The sequence below is a fragment of the Nasonia vitripennis genome, chromosome 3, assembly GCF_009193385.2.
Source record: "Nasonia vitripennis strain AsymCx chromosome 3, Nvit_psr_1.1, whole genome shotgun sequence".
Classification (NCBI taxonomy): Eukaryota; Metazoa; Arthropoda; class Insecta; order Hymenoptera; family Pteromalidae; genus Nasonia; species Nasonia vitripennis.
The window spans coordinates 23,145,396-23,171,295 of NC_045759.1; the positions used below are offsets into that span (position 1 = coordinate 23,145,396).

The 25,900-nt window shown below is 42.4% G+C and overlaps 7 protein-coding genes across 35 annotated transcripts; 4 read left to right on the forward strand and 3 right to left on the reverse strand.

Moving 5' to 3' along the window:
• Positions 1–200: 200 nt before the first annotated feature.
• On the reverse strand, positions 201–14,066 carry LOC100119093 (MIT domain-containing protein 1-like). 2 transcript variants are annotated; one of them, XR_004344755.1, is made up of 7 exons: positions 11,798–14,066; positions 11,577–11,716; positions 11,256–11,494; positions 10,987–11,186; positions 9,480–10,908; positions 8,691–9,272; positions 201–4,598 (listed from the first exon to the last, which is right to left on the reverse strand). XR_004344755.1 is itself a non-coding variant. In XM_008207991.4 (6 exons), the coding sequence occupies exons 2-5, from the start codon at positions 11,695–11,697 to the stop codon at positions 10,746–10,748; spliced, it is 723 nt and encodes a 240-aa protein (XP_008206213.1). In that variant the 5' UTR covers positions 11,698–11,716; positions 11,798–12,045; the 3' UTR covers positions 10,035–10,173; positions 10,721–10,745. The 2 variants fall into 2 exon arrangements, 1 of the variants encoding a protein (XP_008206213.1); XM_008207991.4 differs by lacking the exons at positions 201–4,598; positions 8,691–9,272 and having other exon boundaries at positions 10,035–10,173; positions 10,721–10,908; positions 11,798–12,045.
• On the forward strand, positions 4,103–10,347 carry LOC100677874. 2 transcript variants are annotated; one of them, XM_031927422.2, is made up of 6 exons: positions 4,103–4,569; positions 5,030–5,380; positions 7,890–8,291; positions 8,384–8,594; positions 8,710–9,257; positions 9,496–10,347. In XM_031927422.2, exons 1-6 carry the CDS (start codon positions 4,307–4,309, stop codon positions 9,929–9,931), a joined length of 2,211 nt encoding a protein of 736 aa, XP_031783282.1. In that variant the 5' UTR covers positions 4,103–4,306; the 3' UTR covers positions 9,932–10,347. The 2 variants fall into 2 exon arrangements, with proteins under 2 accessions (XP_031783282.1, XP_031783283.1); XM_031927423.2 differs by lacking the exons at positions 4,103–4,569; positions 5,030–5,380 and adding an exon at positions 6,413–7,357.
• LOC100679205 lies at positions 12,087–13,896 on the forward strand. The gene is made up of 6 exons (XM_003426349.5): positions 12,087–12,609; positions 12,693–12,756; positions 12,833–13,153; positions 13,227–13,390; positions 13,463–13,627; positions 13,699–13,896. The coding sequence occupies exons 1-6, from the start codon at positions 12,431–12,433 to the stop codon at positions 13,787–13,789; spliced, it is 984 nt and encodes a 327-aa protein (XP_003426397.1). The 5' UTR covers positions 12,087–12,430; the 3' UTR covers positions 13,790–13,896.
• A 34-nt stretch (positions 14,067–14,100) lies between the features above and the next one.
• LOC100119166 (ADP-ribosylation factor GTPase-activating protein 2) lies at positions 14,101–17,300 on the forward strand. 2 transcript variants are annotated; one of them, XM_016984430.3, is made up of 8 exons: positions 14,131–14,341; positions 14,702–14,893; positions 14,971–15,102; positions 15,199–15,228; positions 15,538–15,852; positions 15,923–16,200; positions 16,280–16,712; positions 16,927–17,300. In XM_016984430.3, the coding sequence occupies exons 1-8, from the start codon at positions 14,267–14,269 to the stop codon at positions 17,176–17,178; spliced, it is 1,707 nt and encodes a 568-aa protein (XP_016839919.1). In that variant the 5' UTR covers positions 14,131–14,266; the 3' UTR covers positions 17,179–17,300. The 2 variants fall into 2 exon arrangements, with proteins under 2 accessions (XP_008206215.1, XP_016839919.1); XM_008207993.4 differs by lacking the exon at positions 15,199–15,228 and having other exon boundaries at positions 14,101–14,341.
• LOC100677943 (probable protein phosphatase 2C T23F11.1) lies at positions 16,784–20,177 on the reverse strand. Of its 23 annotated transcripts, none has more exons than XM_032598248.1 (7): positions 20,117–20,177; positions 19,314–19,520; positions 18,758–18,837; positions 18,473–18,673; positions 18,196–18,401; positions 17,901–18,126; positions 16,784–17,821 (listed from the first exon to the last, which is right to left on the reverse strand). In XM_032598248.1, the coding sequence occupies exons 4-7, from the start codon at positions 18,657–18,659 to the stop codon at positions 17,475–17,477; spliced, it is 966 nt and encodes a 321-aa protein (XP_032454139.1). In that variant the 5' UTR covers positions 18,660–18,673; positions 18,758–18,837; positions 19,314–19,520; positions 20,117–20,177; the 3' UTR covers positions 16,784–17,474. The 23 variants fall into 23 exon arrangements, with proteins under 23 accessions (XP_032454139.1, XP_032454132.1, XP_032454140.1 ...); XM_032598241.1 differs by having other exon boundaries at positions 19,314–19,517; positions 20,084–20,175; XM_032598249.1 differs by having other exon boundaries at positions 19,314–19,517; positions 20,117–20,167.
• On the forward strand, positions 20,069–24,753 carry LOC100313523 (uncharacterized). 4 transcript variants are annotated; one of them, XM_032597734.1, is made up of 7 exons: positions 20,069–20,118; positions 21,746–21,872; positions 21,958–22,150; positions 22,237–22,334; positions 22,411–22,550; positions 22,628–23,008; positions 23,099–24,753. In XM_032597734.1, the coding sequence occupies exons 2-7, from the start codon at positions 21,825–21,827 to the stop codon at positions 23,472–23,474; spliced, it is 1,236 nt and encodes a 411-aa protein (XP_032453625.1). In that variant the 5' UTR covers positions 20,069–20,118; positions 21,746–21,824; the 3' UTR covers positions 23,475–24,753. The 4 variants fall into 4 exon arrangements, with proteins under 4 accessions (XP_032453625.1, XP_008206165.1, NP_001161254.1 ...); XM_008207943.4 differs by lacking the exon at positions 20,069–20,118 and adding an exon at positions 20,919–21,069; NM_001167782.1 differs by lacking the exon at positions 20,069–20,118 and adding an exon at positions 21,021–21,193 and having other exon boundaries at positions 23,099–23,739.
• LOC100680012 lies at positions 24,741–25,870 on the reverse strand. Its single transcript, XM_003426354.4, has 2 exons — positions 25,663–25,870; positions 24,741–25,381 (listed from the first exon to the last, which is right to left on the reverse strand). The coding sequence occupies exon 2, from the start codon at positions 25,354–25,356 to the stop codon at positions 24,973–24,975; it is 384 nt and encodes a 127-aa protein (XP_003426402.1). The 5' UTR covers positions 25,357–25,381; positions 25,663–25,870; the 3' UTR covers positions 24,741–24,972.
• Between the last annotated feature and the right edge of the window lie 30 nt (positions 25,871–25,900).

The window sequence follows — 25,900 nt, forward strand, 5'->3', positions numbered from 1 at the left end:
CTCGACCGTCAAAATTAACGCCGTCGGCTTATATTCCTTTATTATACCTCCGGCGCATATGGAGCACACGCGGAGTCATTAGGATGACAGCGCGACGTCTCATCGGGTAATCCCTGGATGCCGGAAGCGAAGCGTTAGTTTTCGGATGTGGCTCAGAATCGAGGGATCGGAGATTTTTCTAATCCGCACACGTGCCTGGATTTTTCGGGAATAGGTTTATTGTTAGATTTTCTCGAGACAAGTCATTACAGCGTATAATTATATGGATAAATTGTAAAGATTATAAATTAATTTTTTTCATACATCGTCGACTAGAAGTTTGAACAAACTAATTGTACTAAAATATTTAAACGCAGAGACATCCTTAAAAACCAGATTTTCAAAAGGCCAATTATCGATCCCAAACGACGCGCGCATCCTCTTTCTCTAAAAACCAGCTTCATCGAAGAAAGAAACAAAAGACAAAGCCTCCTTTCTCCCAAGACAAGCAGCAGCTTGCACAAAGCGTCTCGCGGACGCACTTCCTAACTAGCAAAATCCCCGCACAGAACAATGTATAGCTCCTCGCGTGTGCATATATATACCTACATACATACACCTCTGGCAATCCTCGAAGCGCAATCAATATTCCGCCGAGCGACTCGACGACTTCGCGGTACGCATATAGGTACACACACGAGTGCAGCAGCAGCTCGGCGTAACGGTTCCTCGCAGCTGTCCCCCATTTCTGTATACAGAGAGAGAGAGAGAGAGAGAGAGAGAGAGAGAGAGAGAGAGAGAGAGAGAGCGAGAGAAAGAGGCGACAATAGGGGTGCGCCATAACTAGGCGTGCAGGCATACAAGTATAACGTGGTCTCTTCGCGCCAGTTCTCGATATTTGGGTGTACCTATACAATGTAGGCGATTTTATCAACGTTGATGGCTGATTTCGGAAGCTGCGGAGCGTCGAGTTACCGCGAGGAGATAATTTTCGACGGCTGCTGTTATTTTAAGGCAGCCTTTTAGCAAACAAGAAGTTCACAATCCTAGAATAGCGCGATTTTCCGTTTTGTCAAAAACCGCTCCATTCACAAAAAAGACCGAGAGTCGGAACAATCGCGCATACGATAAGAAAATATCGTTATAATACGCCATTTCCACTTTCCGATCGCGCACGAAACAACGCACATCCCCCGGAAAAAATCGTCATGGCCACGGAGCATTCGCAATAGAAAAAATACAAAAATCACAAAAACAAAAAAGGGCTACACACAAGCGTGCTATAATTACACCGATGAATCAACCGATAAGCAGCGCGCGTGACAAAGCTATCCGCGCGCGCGCGCGCGCGCATTTCGCTGCAGGCCCCGGAACACACGCTCGGCTTTTACCGTTCCTGCACTGATTCATCCTAAAATTTCACCTGGTTTCTTTCTCTCTCTCTCTCTCTCTCTCTCTGGCGCGCCACGCAATCGGCCAACACTCCCTGAAGCGAGTCGCATTTTACACGGGCCTCGTACATTACAAATCTACTCCCACAGAATTTTCGCGTGGACCAGGCCGTTTATATGCACACATGCACCGCTGCTCTCTCATCGCTCGAGAATGCGAGCGACGAGAAGTGAAAATAGTTTTCTACTTTTCTATACGTACTTATGCTGCGTACCTTTAACAGTATCGTATAAGGAATTCATTGCGATATCGACGACGGAGAGAGATTATCGCCGATGAATGGGCTCGAGGAATCGGTATTTCGAAGCGGTATACAGAGAACGAGTGACTCGCGCGATGAGGATTCTTATCGGGATTCGAGTAATGTTAACGTAGTACATATAGGTGAGATTAATGCGTCGATGGGCATCGCGCGCAGTTTTCGTTGACGAACTGAGATGGTATTTCATATAATTATAGAAAAAAAAAAAAAAAAAAAAGAAAACGTTCTCGCGCCACACTTCAAAAATTGTCTTTCCCATCAAGCTCTCTATCTGTCGCGAGCAGCCGCAAAGTGCCGAATAGAAACAAACACTCGCTTCCCGCGACACTCGAAACACATTTTTATCCCCCTCGCACTTACGACCTCTCTCTCTCTCTTCTCGAGTATCCCAATGAAAAAGAAAAGGAACAGCCCCGCGAGATAGAGATCTCGACCCCTCCCCCCACCCCCCACACACTTATTCACGAATTGTACACGCGTGCGGGGGAGACAGAGGCCGGCGCGCGCGTGTTCTGGAAATCATCGAAGCGTACAACGCGGCAGATGCCTCGAGTGGCGCGTGCTACCGGCGTCGGCGTTTTTACGCGCCTCTACACACACGCGGGTCTTGTTGGGCTTGATCGTCTTCTTCTTATTTGACCCCCGTTGCAGTAGGGGAGAACACAGCTGTTCTGTACACACGACGGTGCGTGTAATCGGCCGATTTTTCGATGCTTGCGAAACGCGCCAAAATTGCTTCACACTTGATCCGATTTTTTGGATGATCGCGAAGTTATAGTGTCGTTGGAAGCTTCTCGTACGACGGGAGGCCTGTTCGGTTATTCTCTGAAAATGTAAAAGAGAAAATTTTCAGTATATGCATAAGGCGACGCGCACAGCGATATCGGCTTTCTTTCTCGAAAACTCGCGCCGAATAAACATTTTTAAAGGTCCAAGCGCGTACGCATGCACGCATCATCAAAAGTCGTTACGCCGCTCTCTCTCTCTCTCTCTCTCTCTCTCCCCCCCTGAGGCTCTTCTTCGCGCGTCATCCCCTGCGACGGGGGTTGCGCACCTCTATATATAGCCTATAGAAAAAGCCGGCGCGAGCGCGCGCTTATAACCGACAAAACTGAACTCCATGCGTCTATTGTTGAAAATCTCCTTTGTGCGTGTATGGGTATAGGAACTGCAATGCTTTCGATACACACAGCCGGCGTTGGCGCGATTTTTTCGTTCGACGAGAAATGCGGGTGCTTTAAAACAACCGCGTGGAGAGTTAATGCAGTCCGGCGTTATATTATTGTGTGCGCGGTTTTTTTTTTTTTTTTTTTTTATCTGTCTGTAAATATAAACGCGGTGATAGTGCTACGGACGGCTGCGCTCTCCGTGTCGATATTGAGTTACCGGTGCCTGCGCGGTTCGCGATAAAATTGTTTGGGATGATTTCTTTTTTTATTTATTTTTTTTTTTCTTGCGGAACTGCCTTGTTTTCCTGGCGGGATGAGTCAGTTTACACTATATACACCGTGACGCGATGTGTGTGTCTGTAACGGGCGCTTTTCCGAATTTCCATCCATCGTGATTGCATTAACATCTCAATATACGCGAGCGAGTATATCTCGGCCATCGATAAGCAAGCGTCTAATGGAGTTTAGAAAAAAGAGTCACATCACGCACAGTCAGTCGCAGCAAATGTATGCACGCAGCGTTTAAAGGGGATCACGTACACAAGGGAGAGAGAGAGAGAGAGAGAGAGAGAGAGAGAGACGTATAGCCGTACGGATGCAGGAGTCGCGCCGCAGATGGGCGGAGTCGACGTTAGGAAGTCGGAAGAACCCGATTCTCTCCTTCTTTCATATGTACATCGAGGTACGCCGCTATATGGGTAGGTACCCACAGGGGGAGTCAGTCAGTCAGTCACTGGCCCGACGTCTCGAGCGAAAGAGCGCGCGAAAATATTGGCATAGCTGTCTATATTAAACATCGCCGACCGATGTCCATCGCGTAGACTACCACGCAGAAAGTACCTCAAGCTTTGGAATATTCGTACACAACTCAAGGATTTCACCGTCCCCCCCCCCAGGAACAGGCTAATCACCACGGCTCGGCCGAACGCACAGCACAGCGTTTACCGCGCGGAAAAGCGAAGGCTCCGAAATAGGTGCAATAAAATCAGCCCATCGAGGTTCGTTATACGCATAGAGCCATAGACGCGCAGGCAGGCAGTAAAGTCCGCAAGCTCGTCCGGCAAGGAAGAAGCGTCCGGAAAATTATATACCTGGCCGCATTATAGACGAGGGGGGGCCGCCGACGTGCCAGAAGGCCTTTCGAAGGGGCCCAACAACGACGCATCCCAGCCACGCGACCAACAGCCGGCCGGTGGGGGAGTACGGCGCGTATGGACTGCACAACGTAAGCGCGCGCGCGCGCGCGACAGCTCTCTCGAATCATTCCGCCGCTGGCATCTGTCGTATGCGCACACGTACAGTAACCCTAGCGGAGCGCACGCGATGCTGAGCGTCGAATTTTCGGTGTGAACGATACAGTTTCTATAGTAGGCGACGTCAAATTATCGATACACAATTTTTTAACGAAATTAACGAACGAACAGCGAGAAACAGTGCTGCGAAGATGAGTAACTTCAAGCGCTTCCAAAGCAAAGTGTTCTGGAATCAGATGGAGACGCAGGACGCCGGGAACTTTGCTTTTCCAGCTCCTGCCGTGCTGCCGAGTCCGAGGAGAGTTTCGCCGGTTTTAGTGGCTCCAGCTTCGCCGACGTGCCCAAGGACGGACGAGCGCGATCGCCTCGACGCCGTTCCGGAAAGTGACACCAGCGTGGATCAGGAGAACGTCACTGTTATCCACATCGAGATGTGCGGCTCGCCGGCTGCGAGGTAGGGAGATCCGAGATCCGTAGATTAGCCTGCGAACGTAAACAGAATTTTGGTATTTGTTACTTTTTCACTTGGCACGATAAATTTATCGTATTTAACGCGGAAACTCTTCTTTCCCAAGAGGCGCGCAAAAAACAAACCGCCCATAATTACGTCTACCGTCATAAAGAGCGCGCGATCTTTCGAACAATACAAACGACGGCGCTCGGCCAAACGATCACCATGACGCAGACGAAGATTTGAAAATTGAGATAATTTTCTCTCAGCCACACTGACTCATATAGTCCTTGAGGATGGAGAAAAAAAAAATATTCCGTTAATTTCTTCCCAGGATCAGAACGCGTATATCGCTATAAAAATCGAAACTCCGCGAGATCGAAGACAGAACTATAGAGGTAGAAAAAACGAATCAGAAAATTCCTGACGATGACTAACGATCTCTATACCCATCTCCAAACAGCGATGAGCCGTCGAACGAAGCGGTAGCGGTAGAGGGTCACCTCCTGCCGGAGAGATCCTTCAGTCCGACGACGAGTCGCGGTCAGCGGAGTCAGGACTCGGGCTTTTCCGATTCCGGAAGATCCGACAGTTCCGGTACCAGCAACAAGTCGCCGAGGCGAAGGCGCAACAAACGACGCAGCAGTCGCAGGAGGACACATCCCAGAATTTCGGGCTTGAGGGAAGCCGAGAACGCCGCGGATGATGGACCCGCTCATACCTCGACGCCGAAGCAGGAGACGAGGCATGGATGTAGGGTAAAGAAGCCCGAGATGAAGGAACTCAGCAGACAGCTGGATTTCAGCGACGATCGGTGAGTTAATACTAAAATTTCTATAGCTCTATAGCCTTGTTTACGATAAATTATAATTCTCGCGCGAGGAAGCGTACGCGTGCTAAATTTTTTCGCGGTATACGCCCAGCCCTGTATCTCTATTGGTGTATATATACACGTGTGTGTGTGCGTAGTATAATGCTCCGTTATTATTATTTCCGGTCTATACGAGTTATGAATCAGCCTGGACATCTCACTCTCTCTCTCTCTCTCTCACACAATGCGCTTTTCGAACAAAACGAACATGCAAATGATGCCCCGGTCACCTTATGCCTGTTAATCACGTTAATTATTGGAAACTCGCTGTTGGCGAACGAAGAAAACAACGATGATAATGCACATCCGCACACCTGCTCCGATAAAAAAAAAGGTACAGATTGCAGGGACCCGTAAAGGTGCTAACTGAAAGAAAAATACACAAGTATAATATATAAAACGATAGGCTTATTTGCCCGAGGATACAGCCTCGAGCTTGGCAGATAAGACTACGCACTCCCGCAGACAGACTGCCAAGGCGATCGCGTATATACATATATAAGAACACTTCCCGCTAAGTAATTCGCGGCGATTAAAACTCGCGCGCGCGCATTGTCCTCGTCTATACTCGCGTTACTCGGCCCGTCCCGAGTTTATTATTGTTTTACGTATAGGAATGCGCGACGTAAGATTTTCAGCCACCGTAGCTGATTCACACATTCAATTTTCGTGCGACGCCCATATAACACAGTACACGTATACAAGCCGCCCGCGAGAGTTTCTGATATTTTTAGTTTGCGGTTATAGGTTTAACGACGAGATTCGGATGCAGTTTTTTCTCTCCTCCGTCAACGAGCTGCGCTATTCCCGGAGCGTCGCTTGATACGATGTGCAGCTCAGGTGATTCGGATTTCGGGCTTGATTTACGCGGGAGAGATGATGGGCGACGATAAAGCATGGGATGAACGACGGCTAAAAATTGACGCGTTGGATTATCGGAGGGAATCTATAGTGTTTACCTGATGCAGGAGTAGCTATATGTATCTATATAGTTTTATCGGCGTTGGGAATGCATCAGTTTATCGGTTATTGATACGAGAACGACGAGACTGTTTGGTAAAGCGGCTGTTCGAAATTTCGTCTGTTTATACTCGTTGCGTAAGCCGATAAAGAGGAAATTGAAAATAAAACGATTAGCGCTTTTGCAGGATGAGTAACGCTAATCGAACGGCTGTTACGTATTATCGATCGATCGGCCAATCTGTACTAATTATATCGATGAATTCAGACTCTATTGTAGTGTACTAATGGCACTATTAAAACGCGAAAATTGCTAAAACACACAAAGAACGAAGCGCCAGCTCCCATAGTGAGAGAGAGAGAGAGAGAGAAAAAAAAAGATCAGGAAAACCGTCTCGTAACTCACACTCACACGTGTGTGTACGTGAGTCAATGCGCAGACTCATCGGTCTCTCGCAAAGCGCGCGCACTTCTTACACACACACACGCGCGCACACACAGTCACTCGGCAGGAATTTCACGTATTATACACGCCATTCTCATTCAAGACTCGCGCAGGTGTGCGAGCGCGATATATACATACACGCGCGCTCACTTAATATATAGTCGACTCGACGTCGAAAAGCGAGAGGAGGTAAGACGATAAGCGCTCGCGGATTAGTCACTCGCTGCGAACGATAGCCTCTCGCTTGGCGTATTAGTCTGGGAGATCTTGATTTCACGCATAATGCGGATCTCGGACGCGGGAGATTTTTTTTTTTTTTTTCTTTTAGCGTCTGCGCCGAGTACGGGCATTAGGATGCAATTATATAGCTGCGCAGAAAAACGAGTTGGACAGAGCGTAGAATTGGAATTTTGTTACAACGTTGATTTCTTATCGAGACAAACAGAGTCCGGACGCGGACTATCGCTTATTATCTTCTGTGCACTGTACTCGCTTCAGGAGAAAATCAACATCAGGTGCGCGATGGTCAATAATGCAGCCCTACGCGATAACGATAGTAAACCTACTACGAGATAGACAATTTACAAATAGTAGTAGTATGCTAGCTTACACATCAGAGCTAGTCAACTGCGCCATGGGAAGGACACGAGGATCTTCGCTCGCGATGACTGGCCTACTGTAAATCAGAAACTTCTTTTTTCTCCTATACTACACATCTCGCGATTTTATATTTCTTTATATTTCTACACATACGTAGCCCACGAAGAACGAACCTCTGTCCGCGAGTGTGGCGCATCGAAGGAGAGCATCTTGTCCGCGGAAATTGAAATTCTATTTAAAAGCGATCGATGCAACGCGCAGCAAACTTTCAGCCGCTCGCCGATGCATTTACAGGAAAAAAAAAAAAAAAAAAAATCTAACAACCTTCGCAGTTTCCGTCGTTCCAAGGCACTCGGCAGAAAAAGCTGCGTTATATTTAGCGACGAAACAATGTAGAAAAAAATATAGCCGAGCTTTACAAGGGCGCATTTTTTTTCTTCGTTACAGGAACAACGTGGAAGACCCCGTGCTGGCGCGCAGTCCCTCGATCGCTTCTCGCGAGACGATCAACGACTTCCTATACACGAGCGAACCTCCGGAGGATTGCGAGCAGTTGTCCTCGATTCCGGAGGATTCGTATCTGCGTCTTCCACAGTCCTGCAGCCGAGTGATTCCTTCGCTAGGTCTGGACGTCAGGGCACCGGTGAGGTGCTGGCTCGAAGAAATCCGCTACGACGAGGAGGACGAGATGGACATTCTGTTCAGCAAGCGTCTGCCTAGAAGAAAGCTCAAGGATGAGGAGGCCGAGAGTCGGGATCTGCGACTGTTAACCGCCTCGGCAGCGACGGCTGCCAAGAAGGTCATCGACGCTGCCGACAGCTTCGAGAAGAGATACCAGCGCGTGTTCGAGTGAGTATAATTCAATTCCGAGGATATAGATTGCAGATTAACGATCTGAGAGGGAAATTTTAACGAAGAACACCTTTTCCTTGTCGATTTAGCTCAATCGGCAACTCGTCGAGCAACAGAACGGAGCGAGACGCGCTGCAGAAGATCGAGGCTGAGGCGAGCGAAATACTTCTCAAAATGGGCTCCACCATGCCCCGGCGAACAGCTCAGCGAGAGAATCCGAAAAACGTGGCGATGCAATTAGGCCGATTAAAGAACAGCGTTGATCGGGCCTTCGACAAGCGGCTTGACTTTTACATCGAGGTAGATATATAGAGATCTTGCACAATTATTTCGGATAACTGATAACAGAATTCGCCGTTATCCAAGCTCACTTAATTGCGCAAAACTAAGACCAACCTTTCACTCTCGTCCACAGAAAGTTGTCCTGGCTCTGGAGGAAGCGCCCAGCGAGGCCGGCAGTGCAGCTCGCGGTGCCCTGGCAGCCCTCACCGCTCTCGGTCTGGCTGGTCCTCGAGCCGGTGCCAGCGTAGCCCGCTGCTCCGGAATCCGAGCTCTGCTCACCAGCCTCGTCTCCGCGGGTCGGCTCTCCTCGGAATTACGCTCGGCTAGTCTGCGAGCTCTGGCCAGCGTCTGTTGCTGCATCGAGGCGGTCGACCAGTTCGTGCGCGAGGGTGGCCCGGAGATCCTCAGCGACATCCTCGCCGCGGACTCGACTCCCGAAAGCGAAAAGTCCGAGGCTGCCGCTCTGGTTGTACAGATAACCGCGCCCTGGATGGACTACGTCGGGCTGCCCTACGTCGAGCCTTTCGCCCATGACCTGATCAGTGCGCTGACGAATTTGGCCGAGAGGACCAGCTGCAAACAGACGCTGTTGCTGAGCACTGCGGCGATAAACCACATGGCCCACTCGAGGCGTTGCATCGGGCCGATCATCAAGTGCAACTCCATCAAGAGACTGCTGAGGTGAGAGCTCGTTTTCTGCAAACAGAGAAAAAGCATGCTGTCTGTTTCCGTGCTCGTAAATTATATAGTCGATATGATCGCAAACGCGCGACGCTTAAACCGCGAGATTTTATTTTTGGAAAGTCCATAAGCGAAGATAGTCAGTTTTCACTTCGCGCGAAGTAATTGATATGCCCCCGCGCGTCTCTCCAGATTACAATTTAGAAAAAAATTTCAACTCACTTTATCCCGATTGCAGGTGCGTGAAGAAAACGAGCAGCGGCAACGTCTGGCTGATGGAGCAGGTGGCCTCGTTAGTCGGCCAGGTCGCCCGTGTTCCTCAAGCTCGAGCACATCTCGCCGAGACCCGAGCCTCTGTCGCCTTGGTCTGCTTCCTGCGGATGCAGCCTCCTGGTCTCGAGGCCGAGTCCTATCGTCGTTTGGAAGCCACAGCTACGGAAGCCCTCACTCGTCTCTGCGTCGATCCGGAGATAGCCAAGCAGGTCGTGGCGGTTGGTGGCTCGGACTGTCTTCCCAGCTCCGAGTGCAGTGGGCAGGCTTGCGTTGGAGATGCTCGACGAGCTGAGGCTGCCAGTAACCAGAAGTTCCACAGTTCGAAATCGCTGAGGGTCGCCAGGAAAATCGCAGCCGAGCAGATCGACATGGCCAGGATGTGGGACTCCAGTCCACGTTGAGATATCACGGCGATGACACGCGAGAATAGTTGATGATTATTCTCGACTGTGTCCGAAGATACGCTGATGGTGCCAATATTATATAGCCATATGTTTCGTTCGGTTGTTGTTGGTGTTGTTGCTGTTGTTGTTGTTGTTGGATAGATGAAATTGTGTGGATGCATTTGGACGAGATATTTGTATATGTATGTGCACGAATGATGCGGCAACTGATCGAGTGTTTGAAGAATCTTCGATGTGAACTGAAGATATTGTAAAATTGAATTAATTTTACGAAAATGTATATATCGACCGTTTATTGTTATAAGTTTTAAAGATTCTGTCTAGTCTAGAGTAGAATATTTTTTTATACCATACTGTAAAAATTACGAGATAATTAATATATATGAAATAAATTCGATTTTGACTATAATAAATACTCTCGTTTTATTCCTTCATAGCCTATATATCCTTATGGACCGCAAGTCCCTTAGTTCATTCAAGTTCAACTGTGCTTCTGCATTAACAGTATGTACAATTAAAAATTCAGATATTCAACAATGTTCAGTAAACTTTCACTCAGTTATAATACTTCATTGCTGGTTATTTAAAAAATTATGTATCATATAAAATATTTGTCTTAATCACAATTGCATGATCAAAGTAAATTTTTAATCTCTCAAAAAATGGACTTAAAAATTGTTAGAAAACATTAAGTAATGATTTTTCATTTTAAAAAATCGAGAGTATTAATCACTGTTAATGTAATAGACTTGGGTATATTTAAAACAATATTTTCTTAAGTTATACCAAAATATTCAGAAGTTGATAAGTCTTATTTGATGTTTTCTTGAAGTTGACTCTTGTGAAAGATATCCACAATTGTTTCCAAGCAGGGTCTTAGCTCAAGATCAAAATAACCCAAAAGCAGCTTTCCTTCAGGTGGTTTGAAATAGTCAAGTCCACGTCCAATTTTTATCACCCATCCATTGCTAAGCCTAAAATTGTTTGAAAATACCAGTAGCATTCGTATGGTTAATTAAAAAATAAATTTTTATTAAAATCTTGAAACTTACACAATTTGTCTGTCGTGCAGTGTATCTGAGAATTTGACATCCAAAGTTACCAGTCGAGAAGCTAAGCTCTTTTTTAGTTCTCCAAACCTTGACACTTGGGCAGCTTTATCACTTGGATCCGGTGTGGTCAGAAGAAATATTTTAGATAGCGATTGACATTTTTGTACAACTAGTTCACAAAACCTCAGAAAATTTTGAAACTGCAATTTTAATTCCAATTTAGAAATGGGGAAACTTTGAGTTAAGGTTAATGATATTTCTAGACATACCTGGTGGAAAGCCCTAATATAGGGCTCCTCGATATGAATCTGTGTAACGGAGCCATCCAAGAAGCGACCAAAGACTGAATCATAACCATATCCTACAGAGCCAGCCTCAATTTTTAAGTGCTCTCTGTATTTTCCTGATGTTTTTTTTTCTTCTATGAGACTCTTTATTTTTTCAGCTCTATCCATGTACTGTGCGGCTCTTGTCTGAAAATGTTTTTTCCGCACAGGGTCGTTCATCTCTAGAAAGTTAAAGGCACTCATAGAAATATCCAAACACAAATTTTTTTCAATTATAAAGTATGTATAATCAATCATATTTACCTTTTATAGAATCAACAAGAACTTTTAAACCTTCTTGATACAATGCTAAGGCCATCGTGTACTGTTCCTTTTTGTCCTTTTCAACAGCTCGTTGTAAAATTGATGCTGCCACACTTTCCATCTTTAATTTTTTTTTCTACCTAAATAAATTATGAAAAATTCGACTCAGCAAAAGTTCATTCTTAAATGAGTATTCAGAGTTTCGAAATACATATGCATACCTTGGAAAATTTGGCTCTATCAAATGCTTCTTCATATAAGAGTGAAAATGTAGTTTTCAAATATATAAAATTGAAATCCGATGACAAAAAATGTCATAGTTGCGTTAATTATCGATCATTTTGCGAAAATCAAGTTTCCTCAGACCCTTCGTGTTGGCGATAAGTATAACTGTCATCACTTGTTTTGACTTCGCTTGTGAGTTGTGCGGACGCATTCCAATTTCCAACAATCATATATATACTTATGTATATCTTATAGATATACATGGTGCAGGTATATAGCAATGGCAGCATTGGCAGAATGGCAGCCCGCGCATCAGCAGGTAGAGCAGAAGTCTGCACTGCACGCGTTGCATCAGAGAACATAACCTTAAAATTCTGATGTTTGTGTACAAACAATAGCGTGAAGAGAAGCCGTCTTTATAATTACACACAAATTTTCTATTATTTTTTGCTAATATTTTTATACTTATGTTTTAAGTATACAGAAAAGAATTTAGTTTAATTAATACATTTATTAATATAAATATTTAATAAACTTCTAAACATGTGAGTTCAAAAATATCGGTGCATTTTTCTAAAGCATTTTCGGAAAAATTCTGTCAAAATCGCGTTTTAAACAAGAGAGTTACCATGAAATCAAGCAAAACTCCAACCACTGGTGGGTTATGGGGTGAGCTTCCAGTTAGAGAAACTCACAAACAAGAAATCATTACTCCAGATATTATTGAAAATGTTTGGAGGCAAGTCATGGATGAAGCAAACAATTCTGATTGTGATTACCAAATGCACAGACAACCTGAATATATTCAGTAAATATTTAATGATTTGATTTTAATTTATAAAAGCGTTTCAATACAAAAAAAAACGTATCTAATGTCATTTTATTTTGCAGAATGCCTTTAGGAAATCCTCACGTATTAAATACTGTAAATTTACGACAGCAACTGAGATCAATGGTAACTATACCTTATTTTATTTATTCATTTTATTCAAATAGTTACACAAAAATTAATAAATTAAATTATTTTACAGGAGGAGGGAAACATATTAAGAAATGTAACTGTGATTGAAGATGAATCTCAAGATGAAATTCCCAAAGATTCATATAATTTTACGATACCCACTAAACAAAACAAAAAGAGATTTAAAAATCACGTGAACATTACTCATTTAAAACCTTCAACTGCACAAGGATTATTAAAACATGCAGTTACAGTTTTATTAGCTCATATTGGATTTGATGAAGCATCTGATTATGCTATTGCTACTCTTACGGATGCTGCTGATCATTTTTTGAAAAGGATAGGACTTTTATTAAAGGTAGCATCAGAAGAAAGGAATTATGGTTTTCCAGTGAGTTGCAATATATCACTAAAGTTTGATATTTATGTATTATATATATCTGTAAAAATTATTTTTTTCATAGGACGCAATGGAAAAAGTTCTTGTTGAGGCTAATGTAGGAGGAATCATAGGTTTACATAATTACTACGAAGAGTATATTCTCAGGCATGAAAAAAATGTGAAGAGAAAAGTGGAAAACAAAGTTGAACAGCAGCGACAACTTGAGTTAAACATTTGCAATGCAAAGTAAGATATTTTTAAGTACATACATTATGCTCTCCTCATGTCGTAATTTCTACAACTCGTGTATTTTCACAGAATGGAATTGGATGAAGCCACGAGTAATCTACAATTCGATGGACTTGAAGAATTTGGAAATGTATATAGAGAAGTGCCAACACTACAGCTACTTGATCCAGAGATGGGTTTTCCTCCCAGTTTGGATGCAGGATTTCAAATGTTACATAGCTTGGAACAGGATGAGTAAGTAACTTAGGATATGTTTTGATTATTATTTAAATACTGGTATTTAAAAAATTATTATTTTCTTTTAGATTGAACAGCCTGGAAGTTGACGAAGAAGATGTGACCGTTAGTGATTCACCAAGCACAGGACATCAGCGGGCAGATTTCATGAAAAAATAAAGACTGGTTTATTTAGCGTTACTTGTATTGTGTAAAATAAAAATCCTCTAATATAGTTATAAATTAAAATAAGTAAATTTAAAATAAACAATTTTTATAAATCCAAATTTTGTATTTATTTAATGTGAAAAAAAATGAATCCTGTATGGAATAACTAGTCGTTAACAAATTCAGTTGACTATTTTTTATCGTTTCACAGTTTTTTAACGAGCAGCGCATTTATTAATTTTCGCAAACTTTAAAAAACCATTATATTTTTTAATCTTAAGCATACGTCAGCATTGCGTGCAATATCGCCAACAGAACAGCAGTTGCCAACCTTCAACAGCTGAACTCACATGCACACAGCTATAAGCTGGTTTTAAGAAGCAAGCGCATACGTGCATGCCATTGCCTACATATAGAAAGTATACACCCGAGTAACTACTGTAGCTACTTACTCGTTTCCTCGGATTTGTCGTTTATAGCACGTCAAAAATGGCAGATTCAGGACCAAGCAAAAGTGATATCGAGGAAGTTTTCAAAAGATTACGCTCTCAGCCCGCAAACAAGGTTTGTAATTTGGCGTTGCTTAGCTTGTTTACTTACGTGTCCGTCGAGTCGCTGGAATAATGTCTCGATAGCTCCAGTGGCAAACAAACATCGACGTTTCTTTGCGATGCTCTATGCTTATACTATTAGATTGTTTAAGATCCTTTATTGGTCACATGGGCTTTTTGTTATTGATTGGCAAGTCGTTAAATGCCTCGATCGAGGTCAATTTGTAATAAACAGTTGCAAAACTCGGTGATCTCTCAACAATAATCGGTTGTCTAATGTGACATTGTATAAGAAAAATGCATTTCTACAACAGCTGTTTCCAACCTTTTGACTGGCAGTAATGAGTCATAATTGCTTTTTATTGATCTATAGTCATGCTTCGACTGTAATGCAAAGAATCCGGCATGGTCCAGCGTTACATATGGCGTTTTCCTGTGCATCGACTGCTCAGCAGTCCATAGAAATCTTGGAGTTCACTTGACATTTGTGCGTTCCACTCAACTTGACACTAATTGGACATGGTTACAGTTGAGAAATATGCAGTTGGGAGGCAATGCTAATGCTGTAAGTTTTACATTTCCATGATTATTGGTGTCTTAACTGTTTTGAAGACTAGCTGACTATTTGTTTGGTTTCAACAGAGAAAATTTTTTGCTCAACACAACTGCACCACTAATGATGCACAGCAAAAATATACTTCACGGGCTGCAATGCAATATAAATCCAAACTAGCCCAATCTTCTCAACAGGCCATGCAACGCTATGGAACAAAGGTATATTTTTTAAGTGGTCTATTTTTTTCTTACTTTGCGATCAGAAATATCAAACTGTTTACAAGTACTTACTTTATCAAAATAAATGAATTATAGGTTCAACTACCTTCACCTCAAAGCAAATTGGTGAGCCGCGAAAATGATTTTGATTTTTCAAGCCACTGACAAAACAATTTTCACAAATTGAACACTGACTGTTTCTTCACAAATATAAAACATAATGAGCTTTTTGCATATCAAAGCTATACAAAAAATCTTTTTGGAATATTTATAGTTAGTTGCAATAATTTGTGCTATCATATGCTGCATTATTTCAGAAAGATTTTTAAATAAATTCCAAGCATTCATTTTATTTTTGTGTTGTGATTTTAATTACATTAACACTTGCCATAAAAGATGATATTTGGAAATTCTAACATTTAAAATTTTTTATAGCTGCATGTAGAAGACTACGTTGAGCCAGAAACTAATCAAAATGAAGTAGATTTCTTTGAAGAACATGAAAACTTTGATGTAAATAACACTGAAACCGTTGTGCCTCATGTTCATGCAGATACTGTAACACAATTACTAAATGAAGATCATAAAATACATGCAACAGACAATATTCATGCAGTGCCAGAAACTACTGAACCCTCCACAGAGGCTTTGGGACCATCGGTTAACATTTCAGATTCTGCTATGCTTGGTGCAGCGGATAGAAAACCAACCATTGGTGGTAGGAAAGTTCCACCTAAAAGACCAGGAGGGGTATGTAGAAGCTTATAGCTTGACTCCATTAAATTATTGATAAATACTAACAGGTAATTAATTTTGTTAGCTTGGAAAGAAAGCTAGTGGCCTTGGTGCTCAGAGAATACAGACAAACTTTGAAGAAATAGAAAAAAATGCTGCAGAAGCTTTCAAGGAAAGGAGGGAAGCAGCAGCTGAGCCGCCGAAAAATGAAGAAGAGAAGATAGAAATCGAACAGCGTTTGGCTTATCGTTATGAACAGAATTTGACCGAACAAGCCAAGAAGGTTGAGGAAAGAACTCGAAAAATGGATCCTTCAAGAGCTTCCCAAGCTGAACGTCTTGGAATAGGTTTCAACACAAAACGGTAGGCTTGTAGAAGTAGATGAACAATGTTAAAGTCAAACATGAACGAGTCCACTAATCATCGTGTTACCGGTTTTCAGAGGTGCAAGTCACTCGGCTCTAACCGATATGCAGACGATAACACAAGAATCGTCTTCCAAACTAATAACTGCTTCAGAGCCAAAAATGCGCGATATGAATCTTGATATACGAGATCTTGATTACCTAATATCAGGCTTTGAAACTCTAACAAATACTTTTCCTAGCGGCGCATCCAGCAGTAATAGCAGTAGCAAACCACGTAATGACGAATATATTATAGAGGAAGAGCCTGATACAGCAAGACGTGGCGTAACGTCCTCATTTTCCAACTCATCTTCGTCACAATCGACTAATAAAAGTTATAATAAGACTAGCAGTAGTGGCAGCAGTAGTAAACAACAAATGTATGAAGGAGAAGCACAAAAGAAATTCGGCAGTGCAAAAGCCATTAGTTCAGATCAGTACTTCCGCGACAACGCCAATGATAATAATGTAAGTAAAATCATAGTTTACAAGGGGTTCGAATTGTAGCTTACAAATGATTGAGGGACACAAAAGTAATCTTCTTTTTTCTATCTTTTATTTCTCATGTATTATTAAAATTTACAAATAAATTCAAGTGGTTGTATCTTAGGTCAAAGTCGACTTATTTGCTGATGTTTATTTACAATTGTGAATATAATGTTCACTAATGATAAACTTTCAGTGGGAACAGAAGAACAATTTACGTCGCTTCGAGGGCTCGTCAAGCATTTCCTCAGCAGACTATTTTGGCACTGGCCAGTCGAACCCGACTTCTCCGACCTCGTCGCTTTCTATGAACATTGGAGGAAGAGGCGGTGTAGACTTTGATGATGTTCGCGAAAGTGTGAGGCAAGGTGTTCACAAAGTGGCTGGAAGACTTAGTTCGCTCGCCAATGCTGCAGTTAGTTCTATACAAGACCGATACGGAATATAAGCTGCGAAAATTTTGTTGTTATATACTAAAGAAAAATGTTATGTGCTAAATATGAAACTGTTTTTTGTCCATTAAGATCGGGATTGTAAATAATAAAAGCATGGAAGAAAAATTTTCAAAAAGTTGTCACGTAAGATGAATGCTTTTAGTTATAAAAATATTTATAAACTTCACGGTATACAGCTTCAACAAAAAGGCTACGTAATAAATACAGTAACAACGATATCTGTTACAATAAACGTATACGCGATGATCACAAATCGGTTGTTATTTACAATGGTATGATGGAAGAAACTTTATTCTGCGGATTCTCGATTTGCTGGAGGTTCTCTACAATGAAGGAGCATTTGTGAATATGGTTTGCCATGAAGAAAACTGACGAGGACGACTGTCATGTTATCGCATCCGGTCCCCATTAAAGCGTCTGGCGCGAGACAGTGACTGATTAATTGTTCGCATATTTCTTCCGGGTCTATTGGCGATGATGATTCTTTTTCCTCACTATCAGTCGCTGCGTTGGCGAAGCGGCTTCTAATAAAGTTCACGACCTCCTCGCTACTCATTACGTCCCAAATACCGTCACAAGCTAATATGACAAACTCCCAATCCTCGGTGATTTCATGGCGCTGAATTTCTGGAAGGGCTAAAAATTAAATTTATTAGTTGCATTGAAATGCAAAGTCTTTACTAAAAAAAAAAAACATTAATTCATTTAAGTATACCTGATACAATCTGTTCTTCGGGTTTCTTATCATCATTTTTCTTGAACATGAAGTCTCCCAAAGCACGCGACAGGGCTAGATGTCCATTTACTCTATTGAACTCTACCCAACCACCAGCTGCAACAATGCGCTCTTTCTCTTCTTTTAGCATAGGTTTGTGATCATAGCTTAATGGTACAGCAACTCCAGAAATACTTGCTACTGCTCTACTATCTCCTGCATTGGCCTAAAAGTATTGATCGTGCTTTATTAGAGATCTCTCTTTCTTCCATGAGAACTTCTTTGCGATACTTACACTATATAAAACATTATCCTTAATCAAAATAGCAATGACAGTAGTTCCAGCTTGTACATTTTTCAATGCTTCGTCTGTCTGCATTACTTTATCCAACTCTAGGAAGCCTTTTTTCATCGCCTCTTCAATATTACCCTCCTTGTAAGCAGGTTGACTAGTTATATACTCATGCAGATACTTCCCTGCGTACTGGGCCATAAGGGCTCCTGCATAAGAACAAGAAACTTCATTTATCGCATCCTATTCACGACTTTCAACTAGTCGACATAAAACTCACCTCCATGGCCATCGTAGACCGCAAAGAAAGCAGCATCTGGATCATCTGGCAAAGATAATATATGTACATGGCAATCTTCCATTTTTATACGCCATCCTTGCATGCAGGAGCTTCCTACTCGATACTTGGAATCTCTACAGCAGGCTGACTTTTTGGTGGTGACAGGTTCGCTAAGTGTCTGACCCATGGCTAGTCTGCAAACTTTGGTAGAAAACAGAATGCTATATCACCTAATCGAGTATGCATCGCTGATCATAATGCTTTCCTAAGCTGAATGAAAATTACCTGTTGCTTAAATGAGAATTTCAACCGAATTATGCAATTAAACAGCTTTTCACCTGTGCATCGCTATTTCAAGCTCTTATCTGAAAAACAAAAAGCTCTGTAAGTTAACGACGAAACGTGTAAACGCTCTCTACCACGATCCACCGAATCCCGAACTGAATAACACGCAGGGTATATATACACTGGAAAAAAAAAACACAGCCATTTTAACTGAACTCGCACCAGTAATTCGTCATTGTACGAAGACTCGCCAAGATTACCGTAGAGTTCAGCAGTTTTAAAGAATCAGTTCGGTCGTTTTTGCTGGTGTCCCGCGTAAGTCCAAAACTACCAATGGCACACCGTTGTTCTTACTGAACAGTCGTTTCGGTGGCAGAACGGTTAAAACTACCGGACTTTACAGCAGAAACGACTGCTTTTTTTTTCAGTGATACGTAGGAGTATCGAACGAACAGCTACGCAGAAATATACGCAAGTTTCCTCGTGCGCGAAAACCGTTGGCTTGGCGAGATTATCAACGGCGATAATTAAAAAGTTGTTTACAATCAGTTCTTACGTTTGAAAAGTCAATATGACTCATGTCTTCGCTGCTCGACGACTGACTTAACCTCGGCGCTTCTCTCGCACAGATGCATCCCGTGTCAATGACTAGATATATGTCCGGGGGGGCGAATCCACTTGTAGCGGCACACAACGAATTTGTTCGCGGAACACGACCACAGCCTACTGGGTATATAGCTGATGGATATACAGGAAGTTGCTGCTGAAAAAAAAAACACAGCCGTTTCTACTGTAAAACACGGTAGTTTTAGCGAGTGCGCCACAGTAGCGATTTTTCAGTAAAAACAGCGACTGTCCACTGGTAGTTTTGGCAGGTCTCGGCGAGCTGTCTCTATCTCGAGGATATTTAGGTTATGCATCACCTTTTAAAACACCAAAAATCTTAAGAAAATAATTTTTTTAACGAGTATTATGATAAAATATAAAGTAATGACCATTATGGGACTGATAAGTAACAACATTCAAAATGTTCACGTAACTTATTTGCTGGCTGTTATTCAAGGTATTTTTCTCTCTTATAATGATCATTACTTATAACTTTAATTTAATTAATCATATTAGTCATTAAAAAAACTATTTTCTTAAGATTTTTGGTGGTTTAAAAGGCGATGCATAACCTAAATATCCTCGAGATAGAGACAGCTCGCCGAGACCTGCCAAAACTACCAGTGGCCACTCGCTGTTTTTACTGAAAAAGTCGCTACTGTGGTGACACTCGCTAAAACGTTTTTTTTTTTTTTTTCAGTGTACTGCTTTTTACGAGACCTGCTCCAAAATGAGCACACGCACAACACGTACTGGTACAAGCTCGGGACTCCCGTCGTTCTTTTGACGTTCGTTGCGCGCGGAGCTATGCTATGTTTCTGTGTGTGTGGGGGGGGGGGGGCTCGGGCTATGCATTCGTATATGCCTATGTTGTGTGTAATGAGATCAAGAGATATTTTCGGCAATAGGAAAGATCAGTTTTTATCAAGCTCCTGAATCAGACTGCGCATTTTGTCGAATATTAATATGCGTATTTTTTCGGGAAAAAAAACGGAGTCGGCCAGAGATTATTTTTAATATTGTAAAAAATGTATTCCTTTACACCAAGGAGTGGATGAGTTTATTTGTATATTGTTGTCGTTGACTAATCTCATTTGAACGATCAATATGAATAATCTTTTTTTTTCCCAATTCATCTGAATCGACTGAAATCATCGTAGCATTTATGGAAGCTGTAATTTTAATTCTCAAAAATTATCTTTATTTTGTTCAATTGTTTAATCCTTGTAGTTTTGAAAAACGATGCAATCTCCACCTATTGCCATCCTGGAATATCGTTGATATAATATTAATATATCGCCGCTTCGTTATCTCGAACAAATTGGATGTACGAGTATTATTAAAAATCAGAAGACAAAACGAGCTACTATTCCCAAGAAAAGATGCATCGGATGCAGCAGCGGCGCGGCGGGGTGCGGTCGCCACAACCTCCCCGCAGGCTATATAGCTATATAGAGAGGAGCGCCGCACGTATACATATATGAAATGAGCTCTAGCAAGGGGGTGGTGTACCCACTCTCCTCCTCTTTCTCTCCTCTCGTTCGCCACGCTCTTTAGAGGAGGCGGTGCTGCCGGCGCTGGCAGATCGGGCGGATCGCGCCGCGGATCAATACCCCCTTCGTCGCGTAGGTATACTCCTCCGTGCGCCGCTGTCGGAAGAAGACGACGACTGCTCTCCGTAGAAATCACATACTCAACTCTCCGAGGTATTACATTTGGTAGAGGTGCCTTTTCTCGAGTCGCTGCTCCAAGGCCGCTGAGATATCCTCGCTGTTCGGAATATAATATTCTTTGAGCCCAGGGGCCTTGGCGCGGCGCGCCCTGACGCAGGTATATATGCCGTGCATGATGTGTCCGTATAGTAAATGTAGTCGAGGGCTATACTTGCTTCTTGGAAGTAGTGCGCTGCGCGTTGCACGGAGACCGACAAACAAGCATCAGTGCCGCGGCTCTCTGTGTACGCGTTTCTCTATTGCTCTGTTACTCTGTTATTACGCTTCGATTTCGGAGCGAAACACCGAGAGAGAAAGAGAGAGAGAGAGAGAGAGAGCTTTTGTTCGCGCGAAGCCGCAGTAGCTTGACGTGGCGCTGCAAAATTTAAGGACTTCGAAAATAGTCGATAGTCTGGATTAATAATTGCACGACTTCGCGATTTGTTCGAGACGCTTTGCTTAACTTACAGTAACACTCTATATGCGGCGTTAATGGACTGCTCTGGCATCGGTGCGTTTCTTTTTTCGCAATTCTGCGGCGTATATGTGTATGGTGTGTGCCAGTTTTCCTCGGGTTGACGGGAAAAAATCGTTCATTGCGTTATCGTGACATGGATTTGTCTGCCGCAGCCGAATAATTCAATTGTCGTTTTATTTCTTGGTTTTCAAGGTCTGGCGAAGTAGAGCAGCCGAAAAGCTTTCGACGCGGCACTTGACGAGGCTCGATTTTATACCACAGTTAATAAAAAATGACTTCCAAAGTTCTTGTCAAACTTCCACTAGTACCTTTTTCACAAGTAAGCTTGAATTTATATTCATGGAAGTTTTGCAAATAATCGTCATATTAAATCTCATGCATTTGTGTGCTTTTCCAACTTACAGCGGAAGAAACCACCGCCTGAAATAATCTCATTGCCCAATAGAAATGACGAGAGCGACGAGGGACGATTACAGGGTCACAACAGTGATAAAGTGACCCAGCTGGAGCAGAATATGAAGTTCCTTCAGGATCAGCATCAGGCAACCCTGGTCGCTCTGCACCAAGAAGTCGAGATCCTTCGGCAAAGAAACAGAGGTGAGTTATTATAAGCACACATTCTCTCGCGTATAAGTAGTGGTAAATTATAGCGAAGCTAGAAAATAAGCCTCTTTACTATACAGACCTACAGTTTCAACTGGTCTTCTCAAAAGGGACAAACTACGCTTCTAGCAGTCCCTCTTCTCCGGAAGACAGTGGGAATGGGTTCGCGAAACCGAAAGTAATCATTAACTAACAGTATATCGCAATGCTTTTGAGCTTTGTAGAAGAATAACCGCAATTTTCGTCCTTTGCAGCAGGGAAGCCCGGCAAGTGTCAACGTTGCGCCTCTTCAGGTTGAGCTACTGGAGAAAGACCTGCAGGACATGAAAACCTCTTTGAATGAAGCGAAAACACGCAACATTTACTTGTCGGAAGTAATCGAGAAGCAGAAAAAGTACGTAGTTACCCTGTATACTCACGGCAATTCACCTGTGTGACAAAAGGATAACGTTCGCAAAATCGTTTACGCAGGGCATTGGAGCTCAGCGAAAAGTCCAAGGAGAAGCAGAAGGTGACGGACGTGGGCGTTCAGGTCGACGGAGTGCTGGAGTGTCAGCAGGTTGAGCTCCAGGCGCGGCTGGACGACGCTGAGGCGTTGGTGAAGAGGTTGCGCCAGGAAAACGAAGACCAACGCAAGGAGATCGCAACGATCAAGTCGTCATCGTCGGCCGGATACAACAGTAACGGCAACAACAGTCGAAGCGGAAGCAGTCGGAACCGTGGTGCCGGTCAGAACGCCTATCACAATCGTGGCCCACCGGCGAACGACCAGGGCCAGGAGGAGAACTACCACAAGTTCCCACCCTTGCAGACACAGAGCTACTGGCATCGAGCCTCCAGAGGCAATCACAGGTGAGCATGCCTGAAGAACAAATTGGAGTTTTATATATATATATATATATTGATTTGATTAAAATTATCATCTTTCGTTTGTATGCACAGTTACGATCACAACTCACAGTCGGATTACCACCGGAACAGCAGGCACCATCAGGACAGGCAAGAGCTGGAGCCTGATCTGGACATCACCACAGTCTTGCCACAGTTGAGAAATGGCAGTGTCCGAGTGGACAACAGCTCGAGCTATCCGCCGTTCTTCAGATCACGAGGTCATCACAGCGGTGGCAATTACTACAAGGACGAGAGGGGACAGCAGAACAGGAAATACAGGGGTCAGAAGGCGCAGAGGGATCGGAGAGATCAGGAGCCCAGGGAATACCATAGAGAGTACAAAGACAGCAGGGAACCCAAGGAGAATCAGCGACAGCATCAGTTCTCCGAGTCAGCCAAGGGCGCGCGAAACTCGCAGAGGCAGTAATTATAATATAACAAAGTTTTAAATGAATTGTCATCAAGTTCTTATACTATCGAAAAATCGCTTGCATGGTATAATCTGTATATTCGTTAGATCCATTCAACTAAACAAAACAAAAAAAATATGTAAAACGGCTCGACTATATTTCGTTTAGCTATAATTATTATGTATTGACCAATCAATCGAGATTATAAAGGGCGACAAGTACGTACACCAGCTTGACAAGGTCGAAAAGAAATTTCTGTCTGTATTGCATGCATGCACACTATTAGCGGTTCCATAATACGTATATTGTGATGAAAAGAGAAAAAAAATGAACATAACGTTTTTAGAACGTGCTTTCGAAAATTTCGCTGGTTTACATTTGCAGCATCACTTTTCAGAGATAATCAATACAGGTTTTAGATTGAAGCAAGTATATTTAGTGATCCAAATTATTAATGGCATCGACATTGCTGATGCTCAAGCGCAGCGATTGAGTTTGTAGCCAAAAGAAATGATAAACTTGTTTGTTTTCGGCGAAATTAGAGACTTTGTATGTGTAAAACTTGAGAAAAATTCATTAACCATGTGACATATATTGCAAGGGACCTTATTATATTTAAAAATTATAATAGAACACAGTCTCTTTGATCTCATGTCACTTGCTCATGCGATAATTGTGCTGTTAATTATATTATTAGAGATAATATGTATATATATATATATATATATATATTATACATATATTTATAAAGTTTTTTAATTATGTAAGTTCAATCAAAGTTTTTATCGATGATTTATTTGAGATTTGCCAGATTAAAACATTTATAAAAGATTAATTTTTTTAGAAAAAAGTTTTGGAAAATCAAAAGCATTGGTGTGTTGCTTCTTATCAATTGACAATATTGCATTTATTCCATAAAAGTCTCAAACCGTGAGATTATATTCGATGTGAATTAATCCTTTACATTTCAAAAAATGTACTAGAATAGTGAATCGTACGATGAAAAAAACTTTCATTATACGTCTGCAATCGATATGCTTAAGATCATTTAAATTTAAAAGTATAATTGGCAGAAATGGAAATAATATACCAAAGTTGAGAGAAAAATAAAAGCTATAAAATCTTTATGCTCTCATTATACTCTTTAACGAATGATGGTATAAAATATTAATAACACCTATCCTGTGGACTGAATAATCAACAAATATCTAATATAATTTTCTCCATATGAGACACGAGACTTGTATGTTTGAATGGGTGATATATTAAATAAATACATTAAGTAACTGCACAAAATACAAATAGTTTTAATTTCAATAATTCCTTGTTGTGATTATAATATCGTCAATCCAGAAAACAAGTAATTGTCGAACTTTTCATGAAAAGTAATGAATCTTACACAAACAAACGTGCTTAAACACAATTACATTTACTTAATAATATCAATCGTGTAAAAATCTTCACTCTAAAATACAGTAAGAAAGTTAAGAAAAATCATGTTACATCGTCATAAACTTAAACTTTTTTCCCTGAAAACGAGCATCTCCCACTCAAGAGCTTCAGCATCATGAACAAGGAAACAAAACGCCGATACTTGCTGTAGTATACATCTTGCGGCATCAGGACGTCGCGTCTCAATGCGTTCATCATCGCCATCGCGGCAAATAGGTCGTTTACCGCCTTGACAATCTCTTCGTTGTCATAGTCCTCGTCGTTGTCCTGAGCAGGTCTGGGCACGTGGATGGCCACTTCCTTGCAGGTGACTACCTCCTGGGGGCACTCTTCGTGGTCCATGTCGGCCTCTAGCGGTATGTTCGCGGTAGTAGGCGGCTTCCTGGACTTCCTGGATTGTCTGCCACGTTTGTTCTTCTTTTTGCGTTCGCCGAAGTTTCGCACCATCTTGACGACTCTTTGTGTCCGCGACCTATGGAAAAGGTAAACGATCTAGCTTAGTGACGTTGGGTTACAGTCTCGCGAACATGTGCATTTCCGCGAATTCGCTATAGACAATAAGTGTATTTTACATCGTCGATCGTAAAACTTGATATTTTTTGGGCCTCGATAGGCAACAATGGAAAGTTTGTTTTCGACCTTGACATGTAGGAAAAATTCTGAATTAACGGACAACAACACCGCGATCTCTTACCGGTAACAGTGGCTAAGGCGAAATAAGAGAAAATTCCTTTGTTTTCAGCAAGTACTCACCGGTTATGCTCTCCGACAATGGACTCGAAGAAATAAGTATCCCAGGTAGCGTCGAATGTCCAGGTAAGCCTCCTTTATTAGCTGGTATAGAAGACTCCGGTCGACTGTCAGCCTGTCCTCGGCGATGTCTCGGTGAAGAATGAGATCGTCGATGGCACAACCAGTCAGGACGAGATTCACTCGCGCAAAACAGGCGACTATCGCGCGGAAAGCCAGATTCAAAAACGTAGGTATAGAA